Source organism: Hypomesus transpacificus, chromosome 11 (genome assembly GCF_021917145.1).
Source record: "Hypomesus transpacificus isolate Combined female chromosome 11, fHypTra1, whole genome shotgun sequence".
Taxonomy (NCBI): Eukaryota; Metazoa; Chordata; class Actinopteri; order Osmeriformes; family Osmeridae; genus Hypomesus; species Hypomesus transpacificus.
The window spans coordinates 1915656-1929347 of NC_061070.1; the positions used below are offsets into that span (position 1 = coordinate 1915656).

General features: G+C 51.7%; 3 protein-coding genes across 3 annotated transcripts; all 3 read right to left on the bottom strand.

Annotated features, from left to right (window-relative positions):
* Nucleotides 1-7189: 7189 nt before the first annotated feature.
* On the bottom strand, nucleotides 7190-8210 carry LOC124473392 (histone H2A). The gene has a single exon (XM_047028740.1). It carries the CDS (start codon nucleotides 7769-7771, stop codon nucleotides 7385-7387), a length of 387 nt encoding a protein of 128 aa, XP_046884696.1. The 5' UTR covers nucleotides 7772-8210; the 3' UTR covers nucleotides 7190-7384.
* Nucleotides 8211-8472: 262 nt separating this feature from the next.
* Nucleotides 8473-9347, bottom strand: LOC124473391 (histone H1-like). The gene has a single exon (XM_047028738.1). The coding sequence runs from the start codon at nucleotides 9302-9304 to the stop codon at nucleotides 8696-8698; it is 609 nt and encodes a 202-aa protein (XP_046884694.1). The 5' UTR covers nucleotides 9305-9347; the 3' UTR covers nucleotides 8473-8695.
* Nucleotides 9348-11193: 1846 nt separating this feature from the next.
* Nucleotides 11194-11982, bottom strand: LOC124473393 (histone H2B-like). The gene has a single exon (XM_047028741.1). It carries the CDS (start codon nucleotides 11858-11860, stop codon nucleotides 11486-11488), a length of 375 nt encoding a protein of 124 aa, XP_046884697.1. The 5' UTR covers nucleotides 11861-11982; the 3' UTR covers nucleotides 11194-11485.
* Between the last annotated feature and the right edge of the window lie 1710 nt (nucleotides 11983-13692).

The following is a 13692-nucleotide window of genomic DNA, read 5'->3' on the forward strand; positions in this document are numbered from 1 at the left end:
ACATGCAGGGCTCTTGGGAAGCCCCTTTGATGGGTAACGCGCCAGTCAGAGCACTGCTCCCGTTCGCGAGGGTGACTGGGCTGGGAGAGGCGGTTAAGGCCGGCCCCCGCCCTCGGATCCATCCCTCACGGCGTACCTGGTACCAGGGGCCAGCGCATGGATGACGACAAGTAAGGTGACCCTGCCGTCCTCCTGTGACAAGCTTACTGCCTTTCTGGCAGACAAGGCAGACGTCTGGGAACGCCAACCTCCTGACGGTCTCCAAACTCTCCACAGAGAGACCTGAGGGCCTGTCGCCTGAGGAGACGTTGTGGGTTGCCAGGATGGCATTCGAGGCACTCCACCTTAATCGGGGGGCAGCGATTTGCGCTGGCAGGGCGATGAGCAACAGCGTTGTGGTTCATCGCCACCTGTGGCTAACAGCCATGAGGGGGGGGGGGACAAGTCCACCCTGCTCAACGCTCCAGTGGCTGGCAAGGGCTTGGCTGGACCGGCTGTGGCATCAGCCTCCGAACGCTTCTCGGGCCTGGAGGAGGAGAGGAAGCACCTGCTAGGGCATATACCCCTGAAGAAGAAGGTTCTATTTCGTGGAGCTCCGCCCCATAGGGGAGCTCTGCTCCTAATGGTTTACCCGCTGCCTAGTGCAGCCAATGACTGAAGATCAAAAATGTACCCGCACCTATCACTCACACAGGTGCCCTATATAAGGGGGTGACAGCCGTCACTCATCCTCCCAAAAAATTCAGCACGGGTTGCTTGAATTCACTGGCTTGAAGATAGAAGAGTATCGCGAAGAAAAGAAAAATGAGCTTTTCCATGCCACCGCTCCCGCGCAAGGCTCTTTTAAGAGCCAAGTGCAGGTGCCGTTACCTGGAGGCTGAGGGGGACCGCCACGAATTCTGTTTCGTGTGCATGGGACCCCGGCATGCCAGGGACGGGTTGGTGGATTCCCCTGAATGCGAATCATGCGCTTGCCTCTCCGTTTCGGAGAGGCGGCTGCGCTTTGATTTTTTCCAGGTGGAAGAGCCCCTTGAAGATGTGGTCTCGGCCCTGCTCTCCGACGAGGAGAGTTCGGAGTTTGAGGACCACTTCGAGGCGGCAAATGAGGCGCAACCGTCTAGTAGGGACCCTCCTGTGGAGGTTATCCTGAAGAACGTGTTGCGCACAGCCCCCCTGTCCTTTCCTGATGTGGAAGGGCGGGCGCTGAGTTCAATTTCGGAGGATGACGAGGAGCCGGCTCCCGGCCCTACTGTCACTTCTGCACTGTCTCGAAGGGCGGATTTCCCTGCAATCATTAAGAAAGCAGCGGAGATCATGGGCGTTCCGCTGCCGGCCTCTCCTCCTGTGGAGGAAGAGGACCCGTGGGAGGTTGGCCCCCATGCAAAACGCAGGAAGACTTCAAAACCCCTGTGCCCCACCATGCCAAAGCTGGCTGATTACGTGCAGGGCTCCTGGGAAGCGCCTTTGATGGCTAACGCGCCAGTCAAAGCGCTGCTCCCTTTCACGAGGGTGACCGGGCTGGGAGAGGCGGTTAAGACCGGCCCCCCGCCCTTGGAACCGTCCCTCGCGGCATACCTGGTTCCAGGGGCCAGCGCGTGGATGACGGCTAAGAAGGCAAACCTGCCGTCCTCCCGTGACAAGCTTACTGCCTCTCTGGCAGACAAGGCTTATGTCTGGGGTGCGCAGGCAGCGGCAGCCTCCGGCAACGCTGCCCTTCTAACGGCGGCGATCTCAAAGCTCTCGACAGAGAAACCTGAGGGCCTGTCGCCGGAGGAGACGTCGTGGGTGGCCAGGATGGCGTCCGCGGCGCTCCACCTAAATCAGGGGGCGGCTATTTGTGCAGGCAGAGCAATGGGCAACAGCCTTGTTGTTCATCGCCACCTCTGGCTGTCCCTGACGGCCATGAGAGAGGCGGACAAGTCTGCCCTGCTGAATGCCCCGGTGACGGGCGAGGGCCTGTTCGGACCGGCTGTGGCTGCAGCGTCCGAACGCTTCTCGCGCCTGGAGGAGGAGAGGAAGCACCTGCTGGGGCATATGCCCCTGCAGAAAAAGGCTAACGCTGCTCCCTTCTCTATCCCTGCAGGTGCCACACAAGGTAGAAGGAAACGAGCTCGCCGTCCGGTGGCACGAGCGGCCACTGCGACGCAGGCTGCTCCTCCCGCGACACCTGTTCCGCCTGTGGCTGTTCCCCCCGAGAGGGCGGGTTACAGCCGTCCACCTAATCCCAGCTGGCGTGGTGGCGGAGGTGGAAAAAAGAGGAGGGCGTGACTGGCGGCGGGGACCGAGGCTTCGGTTCCCACCCCTATTTGCAGGGATGAAATAAAGAGGCTTGGACCTCCGCTTTACTCTTTCCCAGAAAGACAAGTGTTCCATCCAGTGCCTCTTGCAATCTCGACAGTTACTGAGCTGAGCACTCGTACTGTTGTCGAGCGGAGTAATGAGTTGGTTTCGGTTCGCGAGTTTCCCACTACTAGCGATGCCAAACCATCGGGCACGTACATAGCGGAGTCTGGCCCAGCTAGCAAGCGTGTGGCCAGACCGCTAGCCGCCCCCATGCGCCATAACACAGCGTGTGACTCTGTTATCACGTTACATGAGCCACCGCTGCAACGTTACGCGCAGACCTCTGGTCGCGCTGTGAGTCTTCCCGAGGATCATAATGAGGACAGCACTCAGGCCTCTTTTGGCCTTGAGACGCTGCTCCAGCCCTTTCGAGTTAACCCCGCCTTGGGCTGTGTCGCCGAGTCGGTGCACAGCGGCGGCTGGGGTCAGACGAGAGTACGGCCGTTTCCTGTCTGCGGCTCCGCAGCTGAACGCACGCCCGCTCTCTCTGCATTATGCAGAGTGGCGAGAGTCATGCTCACTGTCAGGCTGGCTAGACAGGATACTGAGAGAGGGTTATGCCATCCAGTTCATGCGGACTCCTCCTCCTTTCAGAGGAGTGAGGGAGACACGCTTGTCCTGCCCGCTGAAAGCGCTCGCGCTTCGGAAAGAGATAGCGAGCTTACTGACCAAAGGGACGGTGATCCCTGTCCCCAGAGATCAAGAGAACTCGGGTCTCTACTCCCCTTATTTTTTGGTTCCCAAGAAAAACGGGCAGATGAGACCGATTTTAGATCTGAGGGTGCTCAACGAGAGTGTGGCCAAACGGCCCTTTCGCATGCTGACGATAAAGCGTTTGCTGACTTGTGTGCAGCGGAACGACTTTGGGATCAGCATAGATCTGAAGGACGCGTATTTCCATGTGCCTATCAAACTGAAGCACAGGAGATTTCTGCGTTTTGCCTTCGAGGGGAAGAAGTACGAGTACACGCGCCTGCCGTTTGGGTACGCGCTGGCTCCTCGAACTTTCTCCAAGTGCGTGGAAGCAGCTCTAGAACCGTTACGGCGGAGGGGTATACGCATTCTGGCGTACCTCGACGACCTGTTAGTTCTGGCTCAGTCTCCGGACAGAGCTATCCAGGACGCGATCTCACTGGTGACTCAGCTCAGCCAGTTGGGGTTCGCGGTCAACTGGGAGAAGAGCGCTCCATGGCCCGCTCAGCAGTTTACCTACCTAGGTATCCATTTGGACACTGTTGGGATGAGAGCCAGACTGTCGGCACCACGGAGAGAGGCTATTTCGATAGCTCTCCGTGCGTTCCGGGTCTCACGCACAATCACCGCACTGTCGGTGATGTCCCTGTTGGGGTTGATGGCGGCGGCTCATGTAGTAGTGCCATTGGGCCTGTTATACATGCGCAAGCTGCAGAGATGGTTCGCTCAGCTGCGGTTGGATCCGGTGCGACACCGCCGCAGACTGCTAGTGATACCGAGATCAGTCGAAGCAGATCTGAGCCATTGGAGAGACCCGCGTGTCTTGACGCGCGGAGTCGACATGGGCAGAGTGACATCTCTCTACCCGGTCTTTACGGACGCGTCCTTGACCGGGTGGGGTGGAGTATGTCAGGCGGGCTCAATAGGAGGAAGATGGGAACCGTCAGAGACGCGTCACATCAACCTCCTGGAGCTCGAAGCGGTTCGACTGACTCTGTGCCATTTCGCGCTGGTGTTGAAGGATCAAGACGTTCTCGTCAGATCCGACAACAGGGCGACGGTGGCTTACATCAACAGACAGGGAGGGGTGCGCTCTCCATCTCTTCATCGCTTAGCGGAGGAAGTGTGGACTTGGGCTTTCACGCACCTGCGCTCCCTGAGAGCTCAGCACATTCAAGGTCTGCTCAACGAAGGAGCGGACCTGATGTCAAGGGGCGGCCCGAGAGAGGACGAGTGGAGGTTGAAACCGTCCATCGTTTCTCTGATCTGGGCACGCTTCGGCCGAGCACAGGTGGATCTGTTTGCGTCACGAGCCAACACACAGTGTCCTCTATGGTTCTCGCTGCGCACACAGGACAGACCTCCGCTGGGAGTCGATGCGTTCGCGCACCGTTCCTGGCCGAGAGGTCTACTGTACGCATTTCCACCTCTGGCCTCCATCCTTCCCTTGCTGGCTCGGGTGAGGTCGGAGGGGCTGTCGGTCATTCTGATAGCCCCCGATCGCCCCGGAGCCCCGTGGTTCCCGGAACTGATGGGGATGCTGGTAGGCGGGCCTTGGCCCATACCTCACCAGATGGATGCGCTCTCTCAGGCCGGAGGCCTGGTGAAGAGCCCTCCAGTGATCGGAGGCCCACTTATGGCCTGGCTACTGAGAGGGAGCTCTTAGAGCGCAGGGGTCTGTCTGATGCTGTCATTCAGACCATTCTGGGTGCGCGCGCACAATCTACTGCTAGAGGGTACGCGTCGCGCTGGCAAGCCTTTGCACAATGGTGTGGAAAACGGAACCTTGACCCGGTCTCATGTCCGGTCGAAATGTTCTTGTGTTTCTTACAATCGTTGTTTGACGAGGGCTTAGCCGCGAGCACTGTGCGTGTTTACGCGGCTGCCATTTCCGCATGTCACGAAGGGTTCGCCAAGACGACACTGTTCAGCCACCCGCTGGTCAAGCGTTTTCTGGCTGGGGTGTGTAGGCTCAGGCCACCTCCGAGAGCGTCAGCACCTACATGGGATTTATCTCTGGTGTTAGACGCTCTGTGCGGACCACCTTTCGAGCCCATAGACAACGTGTCATTACGTTTGCTTTCTCTCAAGACGAGTCTGCTCCTCGCTTTGACTACGGCTAAGCGAGTGAGCGACTTGTGCGCTCTGTCAACGCGCGCGGATTGTTTGATCATCTCGGGTGATCGAACGAGAGCAGTGTTGCGTCCTAATCCGGCCTTTATCCCCAAGGTGATTAGCCGAGCGTTCAGGGCACAGAGCTGCGAACTGAGAGCCTTTTTCCCGCCTCCGCACAGCGGAGAGGAGGAAAGACGCTTACATGGGCTGTGCCCAGTGCGCGCTCTGTCGCGCTATCTGGAATGCACAGCAAGTATCAGATCTTCTCCCCAGTTACTGATCTGCTACGGTGGATCGAGAGCTGGCTTGCCACTCTCCAAACAGAGACTTTCTCACTGGCTCTGCGAGGCTATTGGTCTCGCATACGAGTCTATGAGATGTCCCGTGCCACCTGGCATTCGGGCTCATTCCACCCGAGGAGTGGCAGCCTCAGCCGCCATCCTCAGGGGTGTGGGAGTGGAGGAGATTTGTGAGGCGGCGTCTTGGTCGTCGCCTTCACCATTTGTACGATATTATCTGTTGGACGTTTCCTCCTCATCTTTTGCGCATTCTGTCCTCAGCATGGCTGGTGGATCAGGTGTAGCGAGATGACAACTTGCTAGGTTCTTGTGGGCCCTAGATGCGAGTTGTTCGTTGGTTATATCGCCAAATGTGGGACAGGCAGACGTTCTCAGTTGAGATGTCTTTACTGTATGTATTCTGTTGCCCCTCCAGCTATGCTGTTGTGCAGGCGAGAGAAACAACATGAGTTTCTAAGTAAACTTCCCCTGTTTTTCTTACCCCGGACGGCTCTCTGTGTCACAGTAGGGGCCTGACCGGGAGGACAGACCCTATGTATTATTTACATCAGCAGGTCTGTCCTCGGTGTCTTGTGAGATGATGTGTCTTTTTAGATCTAGTCTCACTGGGGGTATATCTGGCCTCGCTCGCTCCGCCTAAACCATTAGGAGCAGAGCTCCCCTATGGGGCGGAGCTCCACGAAATAGAACGATAGTTAATGGAGGTAACTCCAGTTCTATGAGTGGAGCGGAGCCCCATAGGGTTGCAGGCCCAGCTCGACTTATTCAACCCGGCTGTATTTAATACTTTTGGGAGGATGAGTGACGGCTGTCACCCCCTTATATAGGGCACCTGTGTGAGTGATAGGTGCGGGTACATTTTTGATCTTCAGTCATTGGCTGCACTAGGCAGCGGGTAAACCATTAGGAGCAGAGCTCCCCTATGGGGCTCCGCTCCACTCATAGAACTGGAGTTACCTCCATTAACTATCGTTAATGCTGCTTCCTTCTCTGTTCCCGCAGGTGCCTCGCCAAGCAGGAGGAAACAAGCTTGCTGTCCGGTGGCACGAGCGGCAAATGCGACACAGGCTGTTCCTCCCGCGGCACCTGTTCCACTCTTGGCTGTTGACCCCGAGAGAGCGGGTTACAGCCGTCCACCTAACCCCAGCTGGCGTGGTGGCGGAGGTGGGAAGAAGAGGAGAGCGTGACTGGCGGCGGGGACCGAGGCTTCGACAGGATACAGAGAGAGGGTTATGCGATCCAGTTCGTACGGACTCCTCCTCCTTCCAGAGGGGTGAGGAAGACATGTTTGTCCTGCCCGCTGAAGGCACTCGCGCTCTGGAAGGAGATAGCGAGTTTGCTGACCAGAGGGACAGTGGTCCCCAGAGATCAGGAGAACTCGGGTCTCTACTCCCTCTCTGCTCTCTACTCTTTTTTTGGTTCCAATATACTGCTAGAGGGTACACGTTGCGCTGGCAAGCCTTTATGCAATGGTGTGGAAAACAGAACATTGACCCGGTCTCATGTTCTTGTGTTTCTTACAATCGTTGTTTTACAAAGGCTTAGCCGCGAACACTGTGCGTGTTTACGCGGCTGCCATTTCAGCGTGTCACGATTCAGCCACCTGCTGGTCAAGCGTTTACTGGCTGGGGTGTGCCGGCTCAGGCCACCTCCAAGAGCGTCGGCACCTACATGGGATTTATCTCTGGTGTTAAGACGCTCTGTGTGGAGCACCTTGCAGATTGAGCAGCTCAGTAAACGATTTAGGTTAAGCGGTGGAACTTAAGTGGTGCCAGAGTGGCGATATATTTGTTTCAATATTTATTGTGCTTTGCATTTAAAGAATACAATAACTTTGACACAAGACAAAGAGTTGTAAGACAATGCGCTTTTGAAGAGTGTAGTGGGTGGCTCTTAAAAGAGCCTTTGGGTAAATTGAGACTGAGGTTTAGTCTTTACTTGGCTTTGACGGCCTTCTCGGTCTTCTTGGGGAGAAGCACCGCCTGGATGTTGGGCAACACTCCACCTTGAGCGATCGTAACGCCACCGAGAAGTTTGTTGAGCTCCTCGTCGTTGCGGACGGCCAGCTGCAGGTGACGGGGGATGATACGAGTCTTCTTGTTGTCACGAGCAGCGTTGCCGGCCAGCTCCAGGATCTCAGCAGTAAGGTACTCGAGCACGGCTGCCAGGTAGACGGGTGCGCCCGCTCCCACACGCTGTGCATAGTTGCCCTTGCGGAGAAGCCTGTGAACACGACCCACGGGGAACTGGAGCCCGGCGCGGGATGATCTGGTCTTGGCCTTAGCCCTGGCTTTGCCTCCGGTTTTGCCTCTTCCGCTCATCTTCGTGATATTTCTGTTAAAACGAGTAGTGAGTTGTATCTGTCGGAGTACAGACTTTATAGGCTAGCTGACGGTAAACGGCTTTCATTGGTCACAATGTCGGTTGGGTCTTGATCCAATCGAAAGTGGCAACAAACTCGGGGGTGGAGCCATTCTCTCTCCGCAGAAGGCGCGTTTTGTCGTCTGGTCTGCCCTCCTCACGTCTCTTTGTTCATTCAGTCGCTCCTCGTTTAAGGCGCCAATCACATACATGAATGTGGCATGGATGGATCAATGCAAAGTCTACTATAGGCTACAATCGTCAATTGTGTAGTGTGAACAATTTTATATATCCGATTACATATTTACCAGAGATATAGGCCTACAATTATCCAGTTGGTGATGGTGGTTTTAAATTGGATTTGCACCCTTAATATTCCAAGCAACTATTTGCAGGTTGCTAATAGCAGAAACACAATTTATATGCAGCTCTACAGGTACACGAAGCACTTTTACAAATAAAAGTCTCATGCACGATCATTAATCAAATCAGCTTGCTGTGTCATTAAATTTCTTCATTTGTTGTATGTTTTTTCTTGCTAGATTATGCCAAATGGGTAGTGCCATTGCAACATGTTCATTTCCTTTTTTTGTATCTTATTTATAATCGTTTCGTGGCGGACGCGTAACAAGTATCACTTTTCATATTGGCCGTCCCGGAGATTTAGCTCATGTTTGAGACCAAGGTAATTTAAGGTGCAGCAGAAGTGGTCTGCAATAAAAGTTCTAAAGACTCCCACACTACAAATGTACTGGGCGTGATGAAACACCACCATGCATGTGAAAGTGTTTGGTACAGGGGCAAACAACATGGACATGCACATTTAAGGACAGGTGGGTGGCTCTTAAAAGAGCCTTTTTGTGATACAGACCAGGACTAAGGTTTTACTTCTTCTTAGGCGCTGCTTTCTTTGCCTTGGCCGCCTTGGGCTTGGCGGCTTTGGGCTTAGCTGCCTTCTTGGGGCTCTTGGCCACTGTTTTCTTGGGTGTTGCGGGCTTCTTCACCTTCTTGGGGCTCTTGGTTGCCTTCTTGGCTGCCGCGGGCTTCTTAGCCTTCTTAGGTGACTTCTTGGCAGCCGCGGGCTTCTTCGCAACGACCTTCTTGGTCTTCTTGGCAGCAACGGGTTTCTTGGCGACTGCCTTTTTGACTTTCGGAGCGACGACCTTCTTAACGGGCTTCTTTGCCTTGGCCTCAGCCCCCTTGTTGATCTTAAAAGAGCCAGAAGCGCCCGTCCCTTTGGTCTGGACCAAGGTTCCCTTGGTGACAAGGCTCTTCACTGCGATCTTGACGCGGGAGTTGTTCTTCTCTACGTCGTAGCCGCCTGCCGCCAGGGCTTTCTTGACCGCTGCCAGGGACACGCCGCTTCTCTCCTTGGAAGCGGACACCGCCTTGACGATCAGCTCGCCGACGCTGGGTCCAGCTTTCTTGGGCTTGGCTGCCGCCTTCTTCTTGGGTGCCTTGGCCGGAGCGGGAGCTGGAGCGACTTCTGCCATGTCTAAACACTCGTGGGACGTGTGAGATTTGAATATGTGAGGCTACTCTCTGCTGTTTAGTGTCGCTCCGACGATCAGAGGGCTGACTTTAAATACAACATGAGAACTGTGTAGACTCAACTCCCGGCCGGGCTTATCTCTGTTGCTGCTATCCGTTGGCACTTGTGTTTTCTCCTTGTGAACAACGGGCTAAAAATCTATGTTGGATTGTGCTCAGGTCAAGAAGTAAATTGAGCAGCAAGCAGCCTTTTTAACGTTCAAAATAAAACGGTATGTGGACCGGAGGCACTCTATGTTTTGTTGTGGCCGGCTCAAATCATCGCCTTTGGCCTCGCGGAGGGAGCTCTGCGCACCGTGTTGTCTGTGCCATTTGCCCCCAATAGCATTTAAACGGCAGTCGTGCAAAACGAGAATATGTTTTCCAGTGTGCCAAATAATCTGTCGAGAAACGGAACTGTTTTAGAACACGCATCTGGGGTACCAGGTGCTTAAAACTGGTCTCTTTTGGGGGGACACAAAACACAGTGTGGGTCTGTGGACCAGGGGTGGATGTCAGGGAAATCTTGGTCTCCCCATTGCACTACCTTGCTCTACCTTGCTCTCCCTCCCCTAGTTTTTCCATCTCTAAGGACACAATCCTTACTATAAGTCTTACAGTAGCCTACTAAACAGGAGTAAAATAGTTTTAAACTAGAACGGACAATTTTAAATACTGAGTGACCAAACACAGATCTAGAAAAGTCTGAAAGCAGGATTCTGGAATTCGATGGAGTGCAATGTTTTTTTTTTGTTGCTGCTGCTGCTGAATTTTTTGGGATGGAAATTGCGAAACGTTTTGGGAAGAAAATGGCAAAAAAAAAAAAAGGGATGAAAATGGCTAAAAAAATGACACAAATATCTGTACTTTCTACTTCTTACATTTCCAAGCCAGGTTTGTTAATGTAGTTTTAATCTGTCGCACAGGGTGATGGGGGTGAATGGAGCTGTGTTCTTCTTGAAGTCTACAACCATCTTCACTGTCTTGAGAGCATTGAGCTCTAAGTTGGTCTGGCTAAACCAGGTCACCAGGTTGTCAGCTTCCCACCTATAGTCGGACTCATCTCCACCAGAGATGAGCCCAATGAGGGTGGTGTCGTCCGCAAGCTTCAGGAGTTTGACGGACTGACAGGCTACACAGGCACCTACTGTGAAGATGTTGTTGAAGAATCGAGATGTTAGTATTGCACTGTGCTTGAGCTATTAAACTGGTTTGTACTAGAAATGGTTTGATGCAGATTGCTTAATGATACATGAGACGACTTCTATTAGTCCATGTTTATTGCATACTCGCCGGACATAAGTCAAAGTTGGGACCATTGGGAGTACAATGGTACTTAGGAATGGTTTGCTGAATCCAACGCTAGTTTCCTCAAGGTTCACAATGACTCTTGCTTAGACTGTTGCTCTTGTTGGTTAGTGGTAGCTGATTTAAACTGTTGTATTCTTCTTTTTTTTAGTTAATCCTATTTTTATTGCTTTCCTACAGGTACACCTGCACTTAGAGATCAATGTTGTGTAATTTTAACTTGTTTAACTACATGCTCTTATGGTTTCTTCCCTTTAGCACTATTTTTTGGTTGTCCACAATATGTACTTCTTGTTTTTGACTACCCGCAATGCTGTGGGGCTATCTTGTTGTTATTATCAGTGACCTATGCACTTTGTGAAGCTCTCTCTTGGAAGTCGCTTTGGACAAAAGCGTCTGCTAAATGAATAAATGTAAATGTAAATGTAAAGTGGAGTCAGATGGCTCCGGATCGATTCCCCGCCCCGCCAAAATGACGTTGTGTCCTTGGGCAAGGCACTTCACCCTACTTGCCTCGGGGGAATGTCCCTGTACTTACTGTAAGTCGCTCTGGTTAAGAGCGTCTGCTAAATGACTAAATGTAAAGTGCGTTCCCCAACGCATCACACACACATTTAAAAACCCTGTGTAAAACTGCGCCCTTGTTAGTGACCGTGTTGGTGCGCGGCAATATATACAGTCGTAAATTTGGTTTCAGAATAACCTGTCCCTGTTTGAGGAGGCCTTTAGCTACTTCATATAACCATTTAAGTAAACGTGATGGACTTTACTCAAATATAGAGACCAGTGGGTGGCTCTTAAAAGAGCCTTTGGGGTGAATTTGAAGGACAGCCCGTTTACTTGGAGCTGGTGTACTTGGTCACGGCCTTGGTTCCCTCGGACACGGCGTGCTTGGCCAGCTCACCGGGGAGCAGCAGGCGGACGGCGGTCTGGATCTCCCTGGAGGTGATGGTTGATCGCTTGTTGTAGTGAGCCAGGCGAGACGACTCTCCAGCAATACGCTCAAAAATATCGTTGACGAAGGAATTCATGATTCCCATGGCCTTGGATGAGATGCCGGTGTCAGGGTGAACCTGCTTCAGTACCTTGTACACGTAGATGGCGTAGCTTTCCTTCCTGGACTTTCTGCGCTTCTTGCCGCCCTTTACGGCGGTCTTGGAAACGGCTTTCTTGGAGCCCTTCTTGGGCGCGGGCTTTGCAGGCTCAGGCATGGTTAAGTGTCGTTGCTTCTCAGAAACGAATGATGGTGGCAGTAGTCGGTTACCCGGTATATGTAGCGGGAGACATGCTAATTTTGAGGCACGCCTCCTGCTTGTCGCTGCACCCAGCTGGGATGTGACTTTCGTGAGCTATACTGAAATCTACTGCGCGTGCGTGGGATTTACCGATTAAGGGCGTAGACCACGTCCATGGCGGTGACGGTCTTCCTTTTAGCATGCTCGGTGTAGGTCTAGATTTTTTGTGTTACTCTGGTTTTTATTACATATAGGCCTACCTGACTATGACCTTGTTAATATGCAACTGCAAACATATTTTGTCCATTAGTTTAGCAAAAAAACTATGAATTTTACATTTCAGTTGCATCAAATATTTATTATCATTTTTTACTGATCAGACCTCTGTCTGTCTTTCTGACCCTCACTCTTGGCATATTCTGTTGATATAATATGACTTAAACATGTTTTAATAAATGCTTTCCACAAACAGAAATTCTCCACATAGGCTACTATTGCATTAGCGGCGGGACAAAAGTAACAAGTGTTACTTTCGTCCCGACAGGAAGACATTTAAACCAGATTTCTACTTTTATACTGAAAAACTCTGACAAGGCAACCTTCAGAATGTGTTAGAGCACTAAATAACCTGTAGATTGATCTGTGACTGTGACATGAAACGGGAAACACAACTTCTGATAAGCAAAAAAGGACCGCCTCATTAATTTACTTTGCGCACTCGAAAAGTGCTTTCCGCAACAGCGGCAAACGATGACGAAATCATGTAAAATTTGGCAGTTCCATCAATGGTTGCATGCTGAAGGTGCTGTCATAACTTGGAAAGCAAATGAATTCAGGACTCTGAGAAAATCGCTTTGTTACTTTCGTCCCCTGTTACTTTCGCCCCCCGCTCTCTCCTAACTCATGAGAACATGGCCCTATGAATTATGTTGCTTGTAACATTGATAAACTGTCAAGGCTATGCTGTTTGGTAAAGCTTGCTTATGCCTGCATAGCCATAAGTTAGTCCTTTTGTAGGATGCGACAGGGAAATGTCTGTGACACTAGATTGTAGGTCAGAGGTCAAAATGTTACATACGTTTTTAGCGCCAGGCAACTTTGAATGACGAAAATATAAGGAACTTCAAGGCTATTTCAAGGAACCCTATCCAAAGACTAAACAAAAGCTATCTATTACCATGAATACAGCTTCTTCTTTCTGTGCTTGCGAAGCTTTGTTGATTGTCACCCCCTGACATTTTTAGGGAGAGTAAAACCTCCCATATTGTGATACTATGTAACTGTTTTCCTGTATTCCTTGTCCTCTGAGATGCTCATGGTGTATCAGACATCTGCACCTTACGTAGGCCTATATGTAATAAATACTTAGAGTTTGTCTTGAACTTGTATTTGGTAACTGACGTCATTGACTTGGTACTTTCACAGCAATTGGGCTACAATATGAGACTTCTTCAATACGCGCCAGGTGGTTTTCCCTATGCGGATAGCCGGTCACATGACCTACTATCAGTCTCTTTACTATTTAATATTTCACTCGATAATACCACATCACAAATGTCCAGGATCGTTGTGTTTTGTAGATGATGTCTGTTTTGTAGATATGAGCTGCATCTAGCCAGCGTCTTTCTTGCATGGAGGGTTTAAAATATATTGTGATTGATAATGTGAGCTCAGTCGGACAGTACTGTATTGCCGTTTGCCTCAGTCAGGCTCACTGGCAGACCGATTCATTATTAACTGTTGTAATGGCAATGTTATTCATTTGCTAGAAGTGTAAATTCAACCATTTGAAGCTAAAAAACTTTTGC

Bases quoted from the DNA above. Each gene is read 5' to 3' on its own strand.
- LOC124473392 (XM_047028740.1), bottom strand. From the start codon at position 7,771: ATGAGCGGAAGAGGCAAAACCGGAGGCAAAGCCAGGGCTAAGGCCAAG.
- LOC124473393 (XM_047028741.1), bottom strand. From the start codon at position 11,860: ATGCCTGAGCCTGCAAAGCCCGCGCCCAAGAAGGGCTCCAAGAAAGCC.
- LOC124473391 (XM_047028738.1), bottom strand. From the start codon at position 9,304: ATGGCAGAAGTCGCTCCAGCTCCCGCTCCGGCCAAGGCACCCAAGAAG.